This window comes from Ornithodoros turicata, chromosome 1 (assembly GCF_037126465.1).
Source record: "Ornithodoros turicata isolate Travis chromosome 1, ASM3712646v1, whole genome shotgun sequence".
Lineage (NCBI taxonomy): Eukaryota > Metazoa > Arthropoda > Arachnida > Ixodida > Argasidae > Ornithodoros > Ornithodoros turicata.
Genome location: NC_088201.1, coordinates 192,279,376 through 192,297,903, shown reverse-complemented (window position 1 = coordinate 192,297,903; position 18,528 = coordinate 192,279,376). Strand labels below are relative to the sequence as shown.

Sequence of the window (18,528 nt, the reverse complement as noted above, 5' to 3'; positions counted from 1 at the left end):
CCTGCCTCACGCTTGCATAGCTTTCAGAAATAGTTGCGAAGACCCAGCCAGTAGGTGGTGCATAAGTGTTAACATAAAAAAAAGAAAGAAAAGAGACAAACAGTATCAAAAGCAAGCATGTTACAATGAATGTGAAAGACAGTGCTAAGTATTCTGAGGGCAGCATTTACCCCGAAGAACAAACAAAACAAAGCAGGAAGAAGGCACATGTCCTTTAGTATCAACGTGAGTACTACACAATAATGCAAAAGAGGTTACTCTACGTTTTCCAAAAATGACACTAAACTATGAACTGAAGTGCCTAAACACAGATATATCAAAGAAAAGAAAAAGGAACAGTCCTGAAACAAAAGCTCGAAACTGTTTCGTAGGGGCTGGTTGCACGATACCATAAATTGAATGTTTTCTGCTTAGGATCAGCCAAATTTATGACCATAGAGCAATGAGCTACAAGTGTTTTACTACGTCACCCAAAACAGAGACGATATGACAGCAAATCTAAATGGATGACACATGATAGCCTGCTCAAAAAGTCTGTAGTTGTTTGTGCACCACAGTATTAATGACTCACACTTTTATTCCATGAACGAAATAAATAAATGTTCGCTTGAACACGACACACTGGAATCCAGAATAAGTGGCTGGGCAGTTCAGTGTGAAACGGGAAAGGAAAGGGAAAAAGCTCCCCCAAAGACAGCAGCAGTGGTGCTCTTGTCTGTTGCACAGAGCCAATTACTGCAGGTAGCTAGGATGTTATCTGAGCAAAATGATGTGCTCCAAATGTGAAGGCACATACAGAACACAATACAGGGAAACTATGCTACGGAAATGGCACTCCCTGCCTGGCGTGCAAAATCAGACTTGCACAGCAGATGGAGTAAAGTAGACCGTGTGTGAGCAAACGTGTTACTATGATCGAAGACGTTGGATGTGTCCGTCATCCACGGAAAAACGTCACAGGAATTTCCAACAATGTGTAGGGCTTCATAAAAAGTTTGTTAGTGCGTTGTACACATTCAGTATTCAACGAGGATAAATATGAAGAACACATTGATCGATAAGTTAAGGAACGTCAAAAGGAACTTGTAACAAGCTAAGTTACCGTGTGAAAGTTAATAACAAACTTCTTCAACCTTAACTGTAACTCGCAGTTACCGAGTTGCTTAAAAAATGGAACGAGTTACTTCTAAGTTACTTCGGACACAAAATAGCATTACGCAGGTGCAGCGTGCGTGAGTAGTTGAGTTAGACCTTGAGTTGCCTACGGAGGGGCGCAACACGCTCAGATCGTTTTCGTTTATATCCAACAATGGACCTCTCCCTGTTTGTAAACAAATGACGTCATAGTGTTCGACAGCTCCACAAATTAAGTAGAATTGAACTACGCTCGAAGCTAGAGGTGAACAAGGTTGCACCAGAAAGCCACGGTCTTGAGGGGATTAGAATGGTCCCTTAAAGGGACGGGACCTTCGGTCCTAGTTTTCTTTCAATGGGAGGCAGCGAACAAGTGCCCGTTTGTGGAACCCAGCCCTCTCACGATAATATGTGGACGTAAGTGAGAAGAGAGTTAAAAGTAACTTTGAACTTAACTAAGGTTACTTTGACAAAGTTACATGAAAAAGAAACAAGTTCCTCTGAAAATTACCACGGCACAAAAGTACAGCTCGGGACAAAAGTTTACGGAACACGGCACTGGCGTGTTTCGTCATCGGAGCGGCCTCCTGCTAGCCATAAGGAAGAGATTGAATAAGAAACGGGTGATCAGCTATTCTGTTCATCTCCCAGTATGTCTGTCCGCTGCCGTTTGCTGCTAGGCTGTCGCTCCAATGGAGAAATGCGACGCACCGGTGTTCCGTAAACTGTTGTCCCCCCAAGCTGTACCGAGTTCAGTTACAAGTTACCAAAAAAAAAAGGGAACTTAGTTACAGTAACGAGTTACCTCGAATTCTGGAAGAACCTAGCGTCATATACATGTATACAATAAATGACGGAATAAATTTCTGAGACTAAGAAATTTTGATCCCTGTGCGGACGATGAAAGTATGCACTTTTATCTATTAAGTGAGAGAGACTTGCAGCAGATTGCTTCGGCAGAGATGAAGGCTTCATTAAACCAAAGATCAGCACACGAAGTCCCCAAGATAGGACAGTGGAGGCTTGTGGTAAGAGAGAAGACAGAGAGAAGACAGGTTTCCCGCATTCGGAGGGCTGCTTTAGGGAGAAAACCTGCAAGTGGAAATATTTTTACATGAGCATCACACGCTTAGAATGGCCATGCATGTCGGCCAGTATTGGGCACATGCAGTATTCGCTGGAAGCAATTTACCCTTTGCCCGACTACATTTAATTTGATTGTTCAGCATGAAATCCTTAAAAGGCAGAAGACAAAACACATTTGCACAGTGCAGCACAGTATCATGAGAAGAGTTATTTCATGTATGATTGCATTTGAAAGTAAAAAGCCAAAAAGAAAGGCTGCTATTTGGTTACTGTAAAACACCATACAGTGTTCTGTACTGTGCTGAGCAAAAGTAAGAGCAAATGAGCAGAGCTTTTCTTGTCATAAATGTGCCTGAATTCAAGTGCCAGCAGTATTCTTGATGAAGGCAGGAATACATGTACAGTACACTCGCAGAAGGATAGAAATGGTGAGAGGAAGTAAAGACATGCATGGGTGAGTGATTGCTTTCAGTTAAATTGGCAAGTATTGCAATGATGAAAGAAGGAAGTCACTGAAAAGGTTAGCCAGCTGTAGGACTCTGCACTTGAGGCTTTGTATGTATTTGTCCTTTATATGAGTTCAATCCTCAGAACATCAATTGCCATCAAGTATTGCAAGCTCTGTTCTTTCTATTCTTGAGAAAAAAAAGTTTGAAAAGTATTGGATGAAGATGATGTTATTACTGGAGAAAAAATTGATTGGAGACTGTTTCGAGCTTCATTCAGAAGATGGTCTCAAGCACTGGTTATCAACTGCAAAGAGAGAGAAAAGTCTCGTATATGATGCCTGCTTCATGTACAATGCATTTCAAGCGTTGCACATGGTTAACAGTTGTATGTCAGCTCGAGACACGAGAAAACGAAATTGTAAAAAAATAATTTTACCTGAGCTCTTTGAAATGTTAAAGGGGCAATAAACAGGTATACGAGACGCACTTTTTTTAAAAATACATTGTGATACGTTGCCGACGGTGAACGTTTAAAAAAAATGTTGTCGCAAAAAAGTAAATAATGGCTTCAAACCGACTGAATATTCACTGCACTCTTTTCGCCCTCATGCACTGCCCTGCGATGTCCTGGCGACAATAGCGACACATCATTTTGACGTCGCGCATCATCAGCCATTTGGAATGCGGGATGCTTATACACTGATTTTGTTGTAATATCGAGAAGTGAGGTCAACTCTAAACATATTCCTACTTGTCCAATCCAAGGTAGCCAGTTCAAACTGTACGAAAAACCCTCAATATTCTATTTCAGATGCACACTATGTTTTCTGTGCTGTATTGCTCCGCGAGGTCACCGCAATGTTCCCGCAACTGGTGCCCTCGCGAGCTGCAGCTTGTCTCATGTGGGGTCCATCATTGGCTAGAACAGTGAAATCTCCCCCACATCCAGCACCTAGAATTCAGTGTTGCTATACGCTGGAATATAGTGACGTGACCTGGTTCCAAGGATAAGGAGAGCCTCGCGCGGATTATGCTCTTTGAATGGCATTGTTTCGTGTTAAAGACGCTCGCTAGAAGCAAAATAATTTCATATTTGGATATCGTGAGCTACATTCTTTAATTGGGCATAATAATTGGAGAATGTTCGTAGACCTGTTTTGTGCCCGTTTAAAGGTGTCGTGACACTTTCTCTGGTGTGTTGAAGCATAATATATGTGCATCATACTCATTATGAGAACACCGTGGAAAAAAGAGTTTTTCCTCTCGCTAGATTGGTTCAGAAAATAGGCGCAGGAAAAAACGACCCACGGCGTGACCTCACGGACCCCTCTCCCCATTTGGCTTGGGAGACGCGCATCTTCCCTCGCTGCTCCTGTGTGACGTCACCGATGTCGGTCCTTGGGGGCCGTTTTTCTCCGTACCTGCTCACGTCATGGACCTGAAAACTTGAATATGGGATGATGTCGGGTGATAGAAGAGTTTTTCGTATTTATCTGGGAAAGCTGGAAACCAACTGTCACAACACCTTTAAGTAGAGAATTTAGAGCGAATAAATGAAACTGAGCGTGCAAGATATGATGCACATGTAGGAGGTGGATCACACTGAGTAGATTGTACGTTGGCAAGAGTACAATGATGTGTGTGCTCAGGTAGTGCAGATATGGTGAATGACAGATGTTGTTGTTAGTGCGCTGTGTAGACAATTGATTGGAATCATCAATTTCTTCCAGCGAAGCGAGAATATGCAAGTTTTCACAAAACCATGTTATAAGGAAAGGTTTGGAAAAAGACGACAGAACAGGCCCCAGAGATAGGTATACAGTCAACCCTCGATTTATGAACCTTCGATTTATGAATTCCCTCGTTTTATGAACACGAGAACAGGGAACCAAACTTTTTCTATTCATTTTTCCCTCGTTTTATGAACCTCGATATTCGAATAATGAACGGAATTCCTGCGAACCAACTAGAAGTTGCCCAGCGTTTTTGCCCTCAATTTATGAACGGATCGTTCCGAGGTCAACAGAAACCTTCAAAGGGATAATTCCGTGGTCTCACGAATGACGCCTGAACGGACAAAACGTTTTCCAGGTATTGCACCCTCGGTTCTTAACCCCTCGAAATCCGAACAATAAACGGGTTTTCCGGGGTCGCACAAGGTGCGAGTGTTCCTGACCTCAGTTGATGAATAAGGTGGTCGCTGTTACCCGCAGATTAATAAATGGAGGTTAAAAATCTCGGAGGAAATCCGAGAACAGTCCAGTGCGAATGTGGTGACATCTCTTCTTTCCAAGATTGACAGAGCGGAAGGCATGGTCCAAAGCAAAATTAAACAATTTAGTATTGAATAATAAACAGAGTGTGAATGCGCTAACGTCTGTTCTTTGTGAGACTGATACAGCAGAAGGCATGGTCAAAAGCAAAATTACACAATATATGGCATTATAAACGCAATCCCAACTCGGAAATACTGTTCCATTTGCTCGATAGTACTCAGTTAACGGAATTTTCGATTTATGAATCCCTCGATTTATGAACGATTTTTAGGGGAACCGAGGGTGTTCATAAATAGAGGGTTGACTGTATATGAGTATTCCTTATGTTGGCAGAGGAGTACATATGCATGGGATTGAACACAAATTTGGGTAAGCATATCACGAGACAAGAAGGAAACAAGATGCCAGACGTTATTTGATTCTAAAGCGAGTTGAGAGAGAGAAAATATTTGGAAAAGGGGACGCAACTGGTCCCAGAGACATGTAGGGGCTTGCTTTGTGTTGACAAAGGGGTAAGTATTAGCAATGTCCCTTCCAAATTTGTAGGGGTGTGCGAATCCGAATATTTTAAGTCGAATCGAATATAGAATCGAATGGGGGAAAAAATTCCGAATACCGAATCGAATATTCGTGCAAAATTTATAATATGTGACTTTCACACTAAAAGTCTCCATTTTGTAGCCCATGGCTGTCGTGTAATTTTTCTGGCATTAACTGTCACAAGAGACACACACAATTCTTCTGTTTAAAGCCCCTACTCTTTAATTTTACATGAGAGTGCTTCCTGTTTTTCAAGTGAGCCTACACTTACTGGAGTACTGGAGTGGTTACCTTCATTTCAAAATTTTTTGTCAGGCAGTAGCACGTTATACGGATGAGGCTGTAATTGTTTCAGACAACCACAGGCCATTTGTGAAACAAACGAATTGGCATCCTGCCTCAGCTTTGCCACGAACACCTTTTAGTTTCTTTGCACTCGCCCTAGGAAGTTGCACTACTGAAATTTTAGATGTAAAGGACATCTTTAAGACACCCTTCTTGCTCGTGGACTGTAGTCATTATTCGAGAGTCCTAACGTTTTAAAGGCACCCTCACAGACATCGAGTCAAAGACAGCACTGCTAAACTGCATGTGGGAGAGGCGCAGCCCCTTCCACAGACGATGCCTACAAAACTAACTTTGGATAACGTTATCTTAAACTAAACACCACCCCGCCTGTATTGGTCCTGCAGCAAGGGCAATTTCGTAAAGCAGGCTTCACCTCATGCACAGAAGCACCAGGTGAAGCCCACTTTCGGGTTGTGTCGTATTTGTGGAACAGTCGAATATTCGAAAAATCGAATATTTGATATTCGATTCGCGAATCAAATAGTTCGAGCGTTTGATATTCGATTCGAATTCGAGAATTCGAATATTCGCACACCCCTACAAATTTGTGCTAAGCATACCAGGAGGAAAAGGAAAACAAACCTATTTTGCTAAAAAGAATGTTATTCGCCTCGAGATCGAACTGTAGGTGGCGCTGCGGCGGAGCTCTAGTGGGGATACGGCACGATCCGGCGTGACAGGCGCAGGCTTTTCTACGCGGGTTTCGCCGTGTTCCTGGATGAAATGCCGCTGTCAGCCTCACATATTGCGGATGTGTTGAAATGCGCTGCTTAGAACGCTCAAAAGGCGTGAAACTTCACAAAAACTTCTGCACTGCTAAACGTAGAAGTCGCGAAGTTCTGAAAAGAAAATCTCCTGCGTGTTTTCGAAGGGAAACACTGCCAAGTCATTCCTTTGTTGCAAGCCAGTTTTTGTTTTGGTCTTTTGCTGTTCTCACTCTAATATTTGTTCGTCACCTATATAGCTGTCTTTCCCTCTTCCTTTTTATCTTAGATTGAGACAACAAGAATTTAACAAAATAAGAAAGCAAAGGTAAGCCAGATGGATGTCAACTGGCTGTTCAAAAAAAAAGAAAAAGTGAAAGGGGGAAAAAAAGAAAGGGAAAGGCAAAGTAGAAAGGAAAAGAAAACAAAAAGAAGGAAAGAAAAGGAAAAGAAAAATGAAGAACGCAAAACTAAAGCTGAAGAATCACACACTCTGCGGGATCCTATGATGTATGCAGAACTGGTATAGAAATAAGAGGAAGGAAGAAGAAGAAAAAAAAAACAATAAAAAAACCCCAAAGAAAACAACGAAACAGAGAGAATGTAAACAGCAGACATGCGCACAACTGAAAGCATTACACCTTTGAAAACTGAGTGCAAAAGGAACAAAATGCATTGAATCCTCGATGTTTGACGCGAAATGCGCGCAATATTATGAATATGGTCAATGAAATGCAGCAGCGGGAGTTGAACCCCACCCAACTGATATGCGTTCCGAAGATCCCGTTACACCTCATTGGCAGCTGCAGGTACCTTTTCGGCTGCTGCGTTTCATTGATCCGATTGCTTTCGGCGAAATTCATGCATGTGTTCTGACATCCGCTGTGTTTCTTCGCTTGACCTCCTACTGCGATAATGAGTATGGTGAGCGGACACATACTTTACAAATTGCAAGATGCATTTTTGGGGTGGGTGCCTCTCGGTCCTTTGAACTGGACGCAGGGGAGCCCCAAAGGTTGGTGTCAGTTAGAGCCACTACGTAAGCTACGCTTCAGAGTAGCGACACTGAGGTACTGGAGAGAGCGGGTCGCCATTTTATTCGCGGGGCGCACTTGCGCCCCCCGACGGCGTCGACAGTGCAATCTGTCGGGTACACTTTGAACCAGCGATCCAGCAAAGAGCATCTGGTGCGCGGTGCGGGTAGATAGGTGTGGGAGACGCGGATTTTTCGGATAGGATGCGGATGTCAAAAAGCTCATCCGCGCAGGGCTTTAGCTCACACGACAAAAAGTGTTACTTAGTCCTGCCCATCACCGCTAATCCCCAATCTCCGTTGCTGGCACCGTGCACACCGGAAACAATGCCATAAACTTAACCACCCAGGATTGCAATGCGCATGTTACGCTACAGAAGCAAAGACTATGGTAACCTTGCAGAAGTCTGTGCCACAGCATATTGGTTGCTCATTAAAACCCAACCAGACCAGAGAAAAATTGAAACTAAAAAGAATTAAAACAGGAGCCCAAGAAACAAATATAGCACCCCACTGGATACATGCAAGGTGGGTCACTGTGGTCGTAATACCCTCTACTACAAAAAAATTATTTTCTCCCGTATACGAAAAAACACCCTCGAGATTTTTTGATATGTTGTAGAGGAAGGTTCGTTCTATAAAACTGCGTTGCTTTCAGGCGTCTCTTCCGACCTCTTCATTGCGTGTTTTCCGCTCGATTGTAGCGAATTTTGGAAAAATCGCATACTTCCTCTTTTTTTCCTGCAACGACTACGAAAGTTACGTGTCTGGCAATTTTTCCTCTTGAAGTATTCCTTGGGGCCTTGGCAGGAAAAAATATTGATTAAAATTTAATGGTTTGATTGTCCACAAAAAAAAATCGCGAAGTAGGAGGAAAACTGCGAAACTTCTGGCCTTTGTATACCTGCACCGATTACAGCACGACAACCGGACGCCGTGAAGAGCATAGTTTCCTCTATACGCAAAAGAAAACCGCAGAGTTCTAGGTGTTTTCTATGAGCGAACTTTGCTCGCGTCTAGCACCCACCACACTGAGGTTTGGGAAGAAATGTTTCGTGGTGTGTCGTTTTGCACTATTAGCGGCTGCTAAAAAATTTTCGTAAAAATTCGGGATCGTTTTGTCGGGGCTGAGCAGGTCAGCTGGATCATTTCGCGTGGAATCGCCCAACTATGATGCCTGACGGAGTAATACCACGTGTTTATGACGTGCAAACATTTTTTTTAGATAACGAAAGGAAAGTTAGGTAGCAAGCGAGCTGGTGGTGACGATCCATGACTTGAAAACCCGAGACGAGGTAGGGACGATAACAGACAAACACAAACATGGTCTCAAACTCAGCTGACCGGTTTATTGCGCAACAACATTTAAATAGACACTAGGTGGGAGAGTGGGGATAAGCTAACAAGTTCTTCAAAGCAGGAGACAAGGTCAAAGAAGCTTTGCTGACACAGTTCCCATAACTGAGGATGGAAAGGGTTTCCCGAAGGAGCCTCCTATGAAGCCGCTATGCTATTTTTAGAGCCGCGAAGAGGGAGCTATGAGGGACAGTGCTGGCGTACGAGAGACAGATGCACCGAAGGTTTGATGTGTACCCGACAGATGGCACTGTCGACGCCGTCAGGGGGCGCAACTGCACCCCGCGAACAAAATAGTAATCCACTGTCTCCATTACCTCAGTGTCAAGTTACTGTCATTAGTGTCATTACCTCACTGTGAAGTGGATCTCCTAGTTCTAGAAGGTTCGTTTGTCGCTGTCCGGTGTGAAGTTCCGGGATCTTCTGAAGTCAGAGCTGCAGGTCATCGTGTCTGGGAGCCTTAAGTGGCCTTAGGTTGTTGTTCTCGTGGCCCTGTTGCTTCATCAATAGTCCATGTAAGGCGAAGTCATCTACGGGTTTTTCCCTAGCATTGTCCGTAGTGCTGGGATGTCCTCCAGCCATATCTGAAAGAGAAGACAGGGCGAGACAGAGGATAGCTAATTGTTTAAGTTTCTAACTGTTGACAGTACACCAGGATCTTCATTGATTGCGGATATATATATATATAGATACTCATTGAACGATGCGACAGCACCAGAGGACATGTGTTTCGCCGTGTTTGCGGCTCGTCGGCCCTGGGTAGCTGCGCATCGTTCGGGATTGGCAAACCAGGGGTCACTCAGGGGTCACTCATAGAAGCCATTTTAATCTGTAAGTTTGAATTTCAAACACGTCTAGCATCATTTACTTATTTTTTTAATGGCTTTCCCCCCCTCTTTATATATATATATATATATATATATTGGGTGTTACCCTATAACGCCGCGTACCCACATGCGGTAGAGATGTACGCAACCGCCCGCGACTCTCCACAGCTCCACAGCGAAAGCTTGACAAGATGGCGAACGATAGCGAAGTCGAGCTACTTACTGTAGTGAACGTTTCCTTTCTTACATCTGAGCTTTTGCGAAATCAACATCGCAGACGCAAGAAACGCAGGCTTTGGGTTCACTCGCCGTGGCGATAGCGCATTCTTTTCTTGTGAACCATGTTTAGCTTTCAACTTCCATTACACTATGACAATCAATATCTAACACTTAACGTACCTGCACTCCCAAATTTTATTATATTATATTATGACATTATGAAAATCACACATATTCTAAAAGCGATAAAACCCCGGTGCAGGGGACACAAAGAGACAACACAGACGAAGCACACATATTCAACATAGGGCAAGCCGCCATCTTGAACCTGAGAAGGCCAAACGGAAGTCGCACGTACGCTAGTAATGCGCTGTAATTTGCAAATTACTTAGTGCATGACCTACTACTATACTAGAGACCTGGACAGCCGCAATGCTCCCAGCACCGGGGTAGTAGTACTGGCAATCGCCGCTTGGCTATGGGATTTGGCGCTAGCTCGCACTATTCGTTGCCACGTGACTTGTCGAAACCGCGGCGATGTATGGTAGGCTGTGTTGACAACGACGAAGCAGTCTGAGAGAGATAATAGCGGGTGCTTAGCAACAGCCTGTGTATCCCTGCGTAGCAGACTAAAGGCGGTGGCAAGGGTGATTCTCTCTCCCCAATAATGCTATGTGGCGCTTGCAGCGGTCACTAACGTAACTAACCCGTGACCCGTCTCTCCCATAGGGGATCGCCAGCTGTCCAGGTCTCTAATATAGAGTAGGTCGTGACTTAGTGAGGTTGGGTTAGGTTAGGTCAGTACATATTACACCGCAGTTCGGGACTGTGCTCACTTCCGTCTAAGCCTCGTTCTCAGGGTTAGATCTGAGTGCGCCCTATCTTGAAAATGTGCCAATGTGCTCCACCCACGATTTCGCCCAGCCATAAAGTTTCGGAATGGCGATGGCGCGCATCGAAACACGCAAGGAATGTGCTTCGAAGGGGACATCGCATCCGAGTGGAAGTTCATTAAGCAACGATTCAAGCTATATCTCTTAGCAACGGGTGGACAAAAGAAAACGGATGCGGAGAAAGTTGCCTTGTTTCTCTCTCTGGGCGGTACGGCCCTCATCGATGTTTACAACACCTTCGACTTCGGAACAGCCACCGAAGCAGTACCCGAGCCGGACTTGGTATGGAATACCGTCATAGGCAAGTTGGACGAGTACTTCGCGCCCAAAAAAAAAAAACGAAATTCAAGCAAGATATGCTTTCCGCCGCCGCATGCAAGGTGCTAGCGAGTCGTTCGACCTGTTTCTCACGGATCTCCGATTACGCGCAAGATCCTGCAACTTCGAGTCACAATCTGACAAGATGATCAGAGACCAAATAATATCTTCGGTGTGGCTAGTGACTCCATACGCACGAACGTTCTCAAACACCCCGATCCAATGTTGGATAACGTCATTAAAATCTGCCTCGCCCATGAGTCTGCAATGGCGCAGATCAAGACTTTTCAAGACAGCTCGAACAACCAGCAAAGCAACGAGGATGTCAACGCAGTGAAGAACACCGGAAAAATCTGAACCAAGAAATGGGGGCACGCAAAGAAAAAAGACCACAAGACGAATGTTCAAAACTATGTGGCTGTGGTGGCCATGCCAAAGTGAGAAGTGAATGCCCAGCATGGCAGAAGAAATGCTCCCGATGTGGAAAAAGCAATCATTTTGCCAAAGTGTGCAATCAAGGCAAAATCAACAACTTGCAAGAAGGCAACCGGGAGAGCACTGAGGAAGAAATACTTCAAGTGTCATCAAACAGCGACAAAGAGAGAATATTTGCCAATATGCAGCTAGAAAATGGACACAAAACACGCTTCCAAGTTGACAGCGGAGCGTCGATAAACGTGATTCCAGTGAAGCTTGCTGAAGGTAAAACACTCAGCCCCACAACCACAACACGGAAAGCATGGAATGACAGTACAATAACTCCGCTAGGAACTTGCCGCTTGAAGTTGAGAAACCAAAAGCAGCAGAAGAAAGTTTATTCTGTCGAGTTGGTTGTGGGAAAAGAAGATTACGTGCCACTATTGGGCAAAGAAGTTTCTGAAAAAATGGGCTTGATCTCCTTCAACTATGCCTTTGTGACAAGAAAACTTCAATTTTTGAGAAGTACCGTGATGTATTTGATGAGACACTTGGAAATCTCCCTGGAGAAGTGCATTTAACAGTTGTGCCCAGCATGGTGCCCCAGATGAGCACAGCAAGCAGAGTACCTGTCAATATCAAGGACAAAGTGAATACGCTTCTGGACAAAATGGAAAAAGATGGTGTTATCACATCGGTAGACGAACCAACACCGTGGGTAAACAGAATGGTCATCGCCCAAAAGAAATCAGGCGAAATGCGCATCTGCATTGATCCACAAGCGCTAAACAGGGCACTGCAACGAGAGGTCCATCCCTTACCTGTACTCGACGACCTCCTGCCAGACCTAGCAATGGCAAAAGTATTCTCGAAATTCGACTTAAAGAATGGGTACTGGCATTGCACGCTTGACGAAAAGTCAAGTAAATTGACAACCTTCAAGACACCACTTGGACAAAAAAGATGGCTACGTCTGCCATTCGGACTGAAGGTCAGCAGTGAAATCTTTCAGAAGCGACTGCAAATGGCCCTACAAAACATACCTGGTCTGGTGTGCGTAGCAGACGATATTTTGATCTACGGAGCGGGAGGAACCCTTGAACAAGCACAAAATGACCACGACGAAAAGGTAGAGAAACTACTGCAGCGATGCCGCAAGGCAGGCATTAAACTCAACAAAGACAAGTGTGAACTCAACAAAACTGGGACTGTGTTCCTGGGACACAAACTCACCAAGGATGGTCTAGCAGTAGATACTGACAAGGTCAAGGCAATCACGGAAATGGAGGCCCCCAAAGATGTACAAAGTGTGCAACGCTTCTGTGGGATGGTCAATGACCTATCCAGATATTTGCCACGTGTGTCAGATGGGTTGGAGCCACTACGAAGACTTACAGTCAAAGGTGTGCCATGGATGTGGGACAGAGACCAAGAGGATGCTTTCAAGAAAGTCAAGCATCTTGTCACTCAAGCACCTCTGCTCGCATACTACAACAGTGCCAAAGAACTGACTCTACAATGTGATGCAAGCAAAGGTGGCCTTGGCACAGTTTTAATACAGGAAGATCACCCACTTGCATTTGGAAGTAGAGCACAGACCAGTACGGAACAGAGATACGTGCAGATAGAGAAGGAAGTACTTGCCATCAAATTTGCCTTGCAGAAGTTCCACCAATATACACATACGGAAGAACGGTAACCGTCGTCACTGATCACAAGACCTTACAAATGATACAGCACAAGCCTCTTGGGCAGATGCCACGTCGACTACAAGGGATGATGATGCAAGTTCAACAGTACGACATAGACATCGTCTATCAGAAAGGAAAGCACATCGTCATTGCTGACACCCTTTCACGGGCATACCTCAAGCAAGAAGACGACGCCTGCAAAGCACCCATCATAAATGTAGTCACACATCTGCCAGTGCGTCCAGCCACAATAAACAAAATCCGTGAAGCCACACGAAGTGACTCTACCTCGAAAATACTTTCCCGGATAATTGCTGCTGGATGGCCAGAAGACAAAAGTCAAGTACCACCAGAGGCAAAACCATATTTCACGTTTCGTGATGAGATCAGTGTTCAAGATGGACTGATCTACCGAGGAGAACGACTAATCGTGCCAAAGGAACTGTGAACAGAAATGAAGCAAACACTGCACGGATGCACTGCATGGGTGTTGAGAGCTGGCTCAGACGGGCGAGAGAGTGCATATGTTGGCCTGGCATCAGCGCGGAAATCAAAGAACTCGTACAGGCGTGCGACACATGCAATTCGCACCTGATGACACAGCGAAAGGAACCACTGATGTCACACACAGTACCATCTAAACCCTGGGAAAAAGTAGGTGTAGACCTCATGGAGTGCAGAGGACACAACTTCCTAATAACTGTAGACTACCTCAGCAATTTCTGGGAAGTTGACTAGCTGAAGTCAACTACCAGTGGAGCAGTAATCAGGAAATTAAAGGCACATTTCGGAAGATACGGGATCCCCTCCACAGTCTTCACGGACAATGGACCACAGTTTTCCAGCCAAGAATTCTCGCACTTCGCCACTGAATGGGACTTCCTGTCACACAACTAGTAGTCCTCACTACCCCCGCTCAAATGGCATGGTAGAATCAGCCGTCAAGACAGCAAAACGCATACTGGCCAGAGCCAAAGAAAGTGGGCAAGACCCGTACCTTGCGATTCTGGACTACAGGAAGACACCACAGCAAGGGACACAAGTGTCGCCAGCACAGGCGTTTCTGGGTCGGAGAACCCGTACTACTCTGCCCACAACACAAACACTCCTGAAACCTGTGTACAGTACTCCGCAAGCAGCAAAGCAAAACCAACAAGAGAAGAGCGCACGTCGTTACAACAGAGGAGCAAAGGGACTCTGTGACTTGAAGCCTGGACAAACTGCCCGTATACAACCAACCAAAGAAGGACAGGACACGTGGAAGCATGGGACAATTCTAAGGAAGTGTGGACATCGCTCCTACGAAATCCGCACCGGTGGAAGCGTTATCAGAAGGAACAGGGTACAACTACGTTTGACTCCTACCAGCGATACAGCACTACATACAGCTGTCGTCGGACCTACACCAAAAGCCCTTCTCCTTGCCAACACAGCTGGTACTGCATCACGACATACAGGTTCCGCAAGAAAATGCAAAGGATAATGCCACTGCATCACGTGAGCCAGAGGAAGAAGCAGTCCGACCCCAAAGGACCAAGAGACCACCTCGCCATCTTGACGACTTCATTCGCATTTAACTGGAGAAATGTCGTGCACTTAAAAAAAAAAAAAAAGGAGGCTGTTTGGATATGTAGCGCCACCTGCCCCGCAGGCAGCCCTCTGGGTTACCTCTTATTACGCAATCTCATGTATGTACCTATACAGGCAGTCAGCCCGGTCATGTAACTTCAGCTGGAATAAATACCAACATATGAAACAAACGCAACGCCCTATAACGTAGGCAGCAATGACATTTTATTTGCGTGATAAATTCACCGGCTGAAAAAAGTGAGCATCACTGCGATATTCCTTCCAGTCAACGACGCCGTCAATGCTCTCTGTGCGGGAGGCCGGAAGAAAACAAGAACGCACGCAACTTCCGTTTACTTCCTGATTGGCCGAGAATCGTGCACTGCGCGATCGCCAGAAAGCGGAAAGCGGAGGCGGCTTTTCCCGCACAGCGGCAAGAGTTTACCGCGTTCGCGTTTCCGCGCAGATTCTCCGCATGTGGGTACGCGGCCTCTCAGTAAGCAGAAGACATCCCTTTTGGGTGTCGTCTGCCGAGTACGTCAGCATTTATCGTTGGTCACGTTGCTTACTTCTGAGCAAAATGCGACAGTTACACGAAAGCAAAATGAAAACTACAGTTCCATCCGGCTGGCAGGACATGCGACACGTCTTCGTCTGGGGAGCAGCATGACAAGTGCTCTTCTTAACGCCGCCATCTTGATTGTTTTGACTACGGGAACTGCACGTTTTGAGTTATAACTTCGTGCTGCGGCGCTCAATCACTTCGAAATTTACCAAGATTAAATGTTCTTATGAGCACTATGTGAAGGTTGCACAATGTGCCACCTGCATTGAGTAATTGGCGAGTACCGGATGGTGGCACGGGTAGACTTTTATAGGGTAACACCCTGTATGTATAACAGGCACGGAAGTACTGAGAAAACATAACAAATGCTTTCAGATCACCACAGTATATTGGAAGGCCAACTATGGCAACACCACTCAGCTGTGAGAGCGACACTTCTGATGGGTGAGTTAACCATCCTGTTTGTTATACATACATATACAGTCAACCCTCGATGTGTGAACCTTCGATACATGAATTCCCTTGTTTTATGAACACGAGCACGGGGAACCAAAATTTTTTCATGCATTTTTCCCTCGTTTTATGAACCTCGATATTCGAATAATGAACGGAATTTCTGGGAACCAACTAGGAGTTACCCAGCGTTTTTGCCCTCAATTATGAACGGATCGTTCCGAGGTCAACAGAAACGTTCAAAGGGATAATTCCGTGGTCTCACGAATGACGCCTGAACGGACAAAACGTTTTCCAGGTATTGCACCCTCGGTTCTTAACCCCTCGAAATCGAAACAACAAACGGGTTTTCCGGGGTCGCACAAGGTGCGAGTGTTCCTGACCTCAGTTGATGAATAAGGTGGTCGCTGTTACCCGGAGATTAATAAATGGAGGTTAAAAATCTCGGAGGAAATCCGAGAACAGTCCAGTGCGAATGTGGTGACATCTCTTCTTTCCAAGATTGACACAGCGGAAGGCATGGTCCAAAGCAAAATTAAACAATTTAGTATTGAATAATAAACAGAGTGTGAATGCGCTAACGTCTGTTCTTTGTGAGACTGATACAGCAGAAGGCGTGATCAAAAGCAAAATTACACAATATATGGCATTATAAACACAATCCCAACTCGGAAATGCTGTTCCATTTGCTCGATAGTACTCAGTTAACGGAATTTTCGATTTATGAATCCCTCGATTTATGAACGATTTTTCAGGGAACCGAGGGTGTTCATAAATCGAGGGTTGACTGTATACGGATATACACACATACATATATACGGGGACAAAAGCTTTACGACCGACCTCTTTCACTGACAGTCACAGAAAATGAACAGTCACTGTCTATTTTCTTGCCTCAACTGTTATTTTGGTTTAATTGGTTTGATACGAATTTCGGATGATACGAATTTTTTCCGCTACCCCGTGAGGTTCGTGTCATCGAGATTCTACTGTAATGCATGACGTGTATGCCTAACGAAAACCTTCTAGCATGTTCAAACGCGGTAAACACCAATCTCTCAGAAAGCACGTCAAGACATTGTGCACGACTTTTCCAGACATATTAGCTGAAGGAACGCTAAAAGCAATGAGCTACCTTTTAGCTTGGTTACATTCTTAGCCGAGTAATCTGTAAAGGTAACAATTACTATTGCCCCATGAGTAATAGTAACGGTCTGTCAATTGCCTTTTCGCATAACGTGTACAACCCTAATTTCTATTTACATATTTCTAGTGACTCTTTCCTAGTCACTCCTCTGCTGATCGCATGTGTACAAAAATGAAACACACCGTAAGTGTTTCAAGAATAGACATATTTATTGAATCGACCAAATGGTGGTCATGGGTATTGATGCGGCTTTATAATTTGTTTAGGTCGTATCAAGTTCAACGGTTGCGCAAAGCATGAAACAGACTCGAAAGAAATGCACAGGTGTCCAGTGTGTTCTGACGTGTCCCCAGCAGACTAGTGCATAATGCGTTTACTAGTAATTGCATTACTTGTAATGAATTACCTTCTTGAGTAATTTTTCAAATAATCAGTTACTTTACTGTCAAAGTAAAATTTTGACTAATCAACTACTTTGGAGTAATCCATTCCACTTGGTAATCCACTAATAATCCACAAGCAATCCACTTGGAGTAATTGGAGTAATCTCAGTAATTGATACTCAGTATCCATACTCAGTAATCCATTACTCAGCCTAATGAGATGGCACGGCATTCCTATTTTGCCTAATGATGGGCAGCCCTTTTACCCTCGTAATCCTAAAAATCTCATTAGGCGAAATGGGGATAGGCGAAATGGCACGTAACCTAAATTTCAGAGTCCCTCTCCCTAATCTCTCCCTACACTGGTGTGGTGGTAACATCTCATTACGGCCAATAATCCTTTAATCTCCAGGTGTCTCATTGCGGCGGAAAAGAAAAAAAAACACACACAAAAAAACCTGCATCTGCCGTGTTAGCAATCACTGTGTTGTATGCTACCCAAAGTAGTATGTGACACTACTTGATGAATTTGTTTCAAAAAATGTTTTCAATTCTGGTATGTGTATTTGCTCCCAGTCTTCGAGCAACATGCTACACATTGATTCTATGAGCAAATTGTTGGTGACCATTCGGAAGGGCCATTAAACACATAATCAATCAACCAATCAATCAATTCGGAAGGGCTGCTGCACAGGTGTGTACAAAGATCCTATGACACTCTAATAGTCCCCTTTTCGGCTCAGCGATGGCAACAGTGTTGGCTACGTAGTTGGCCCAGGTGGTGGTAAGGAGCGTCCATGCTGCAGCTGAATCCTCCGTCGATTTCACGTCATTTGTACCTAGGGCCCTGTGTTTTCGGGGTTTATGTATTTTGAAAGTTGGGGGGGGGGGGTAAAAATTGGTTTTCAGTTCAGGAGCCGTAAAAGAGGGTAACATCAGGCGATGTCCGGTTCGAAAAGTAGATTTTCCAGTGGTAAAAAAAAACAAAAAAAAAAAAAAGAAAGATGCATCTGCCGTGTTAGCAATCACTGTGTTGTATGCTTCCCAAAGTAGTATGTGACAGCATAGGCGCCGACTGCGAGGGGGCGCGGGGGCTCTTGCCCCCCCGGAACATGAACTA

At 44.7% G+C, this 18,528-nt stretch overlaps 2 protein-coding genes and 1 long non-coding RNA gene across 11 annotated transcripts in view; 2 read left to right on the top strand and 1 right to left on the bottom strand.

The window, feature by feature from the left end:
• Window positions 1-197: 197 nt before the first annotated feature.
• Window positions 198-10,294, bottom strand: LOC135378896 (uncharacterized). Of its 6 annotated transcripts, none has more exons than XR_010418613.1 (4): window positions 10,153-10,294; window positions 9,278-9,510; window positions 2,905-2,973; window positions 198-2,226 (listed from the first exon to the last, which is right to left on the bottom strand). It is a non-coding gene; the product is annotated as an uncharacterized LOC135378896 (long non-coding RNA). The 6 variants fall into 6 exon arrangements; XR_010418611.1 differs by lacking the exon at window positions 10,153-10,294 and adding an exon at window positions 9,860-10,143; XR_010418612.1 differs by lacking the exon at window positions 10,153-10,294 and adding an exon at window positions 9,877-10,143.
• Window positions 9,200-18,528, top strand: part of LOC135378895 (caspase-7-like) — a 103,975-nt gene continuing 94,646 nt past the window's right edge. For all 4 annotated transcript variants that reach the window (XM_064612061.1, XM_064612060.1, XM_064612059.1 and 1 more), the window contains exons 1-2: window positions 9,200-9,441; window positions 15,801-15,869. In XM_064612061.1, coding sequence (XP_064468131.1) covers window positions 15,829-15,869 — 41 coding nt within the window. In that variant the 5' untranslated portion in view covers window positions 9,200-9,441; window positions 15,801-15,828. The remainder of the gene's footprint in view (window positions 9,442-15,800; window positions 15,870-18,528) is intronic.
• Window positions 14,118-14,774, top strand: LOC135392680 (uncharacterized protein K02A2.6-like). The gene has a single exon (XM_064623408.1). It carries the CDS (start codon window positions 14,118-14,120, stop codon window positions 14,772-14,774), a length of 657 nt encoding a protein of 218 aa, XP_064479478.1.

Excerpts from the sequence above, each read along its gene's own strand:
- LOC135392680 (XM_064623408.1), top strand. The coding sequence starts at position 14,118 with ATGGACCACAGTTTTCCAGCCAAGAATTCTCGCACTTCGCCACTGAAT.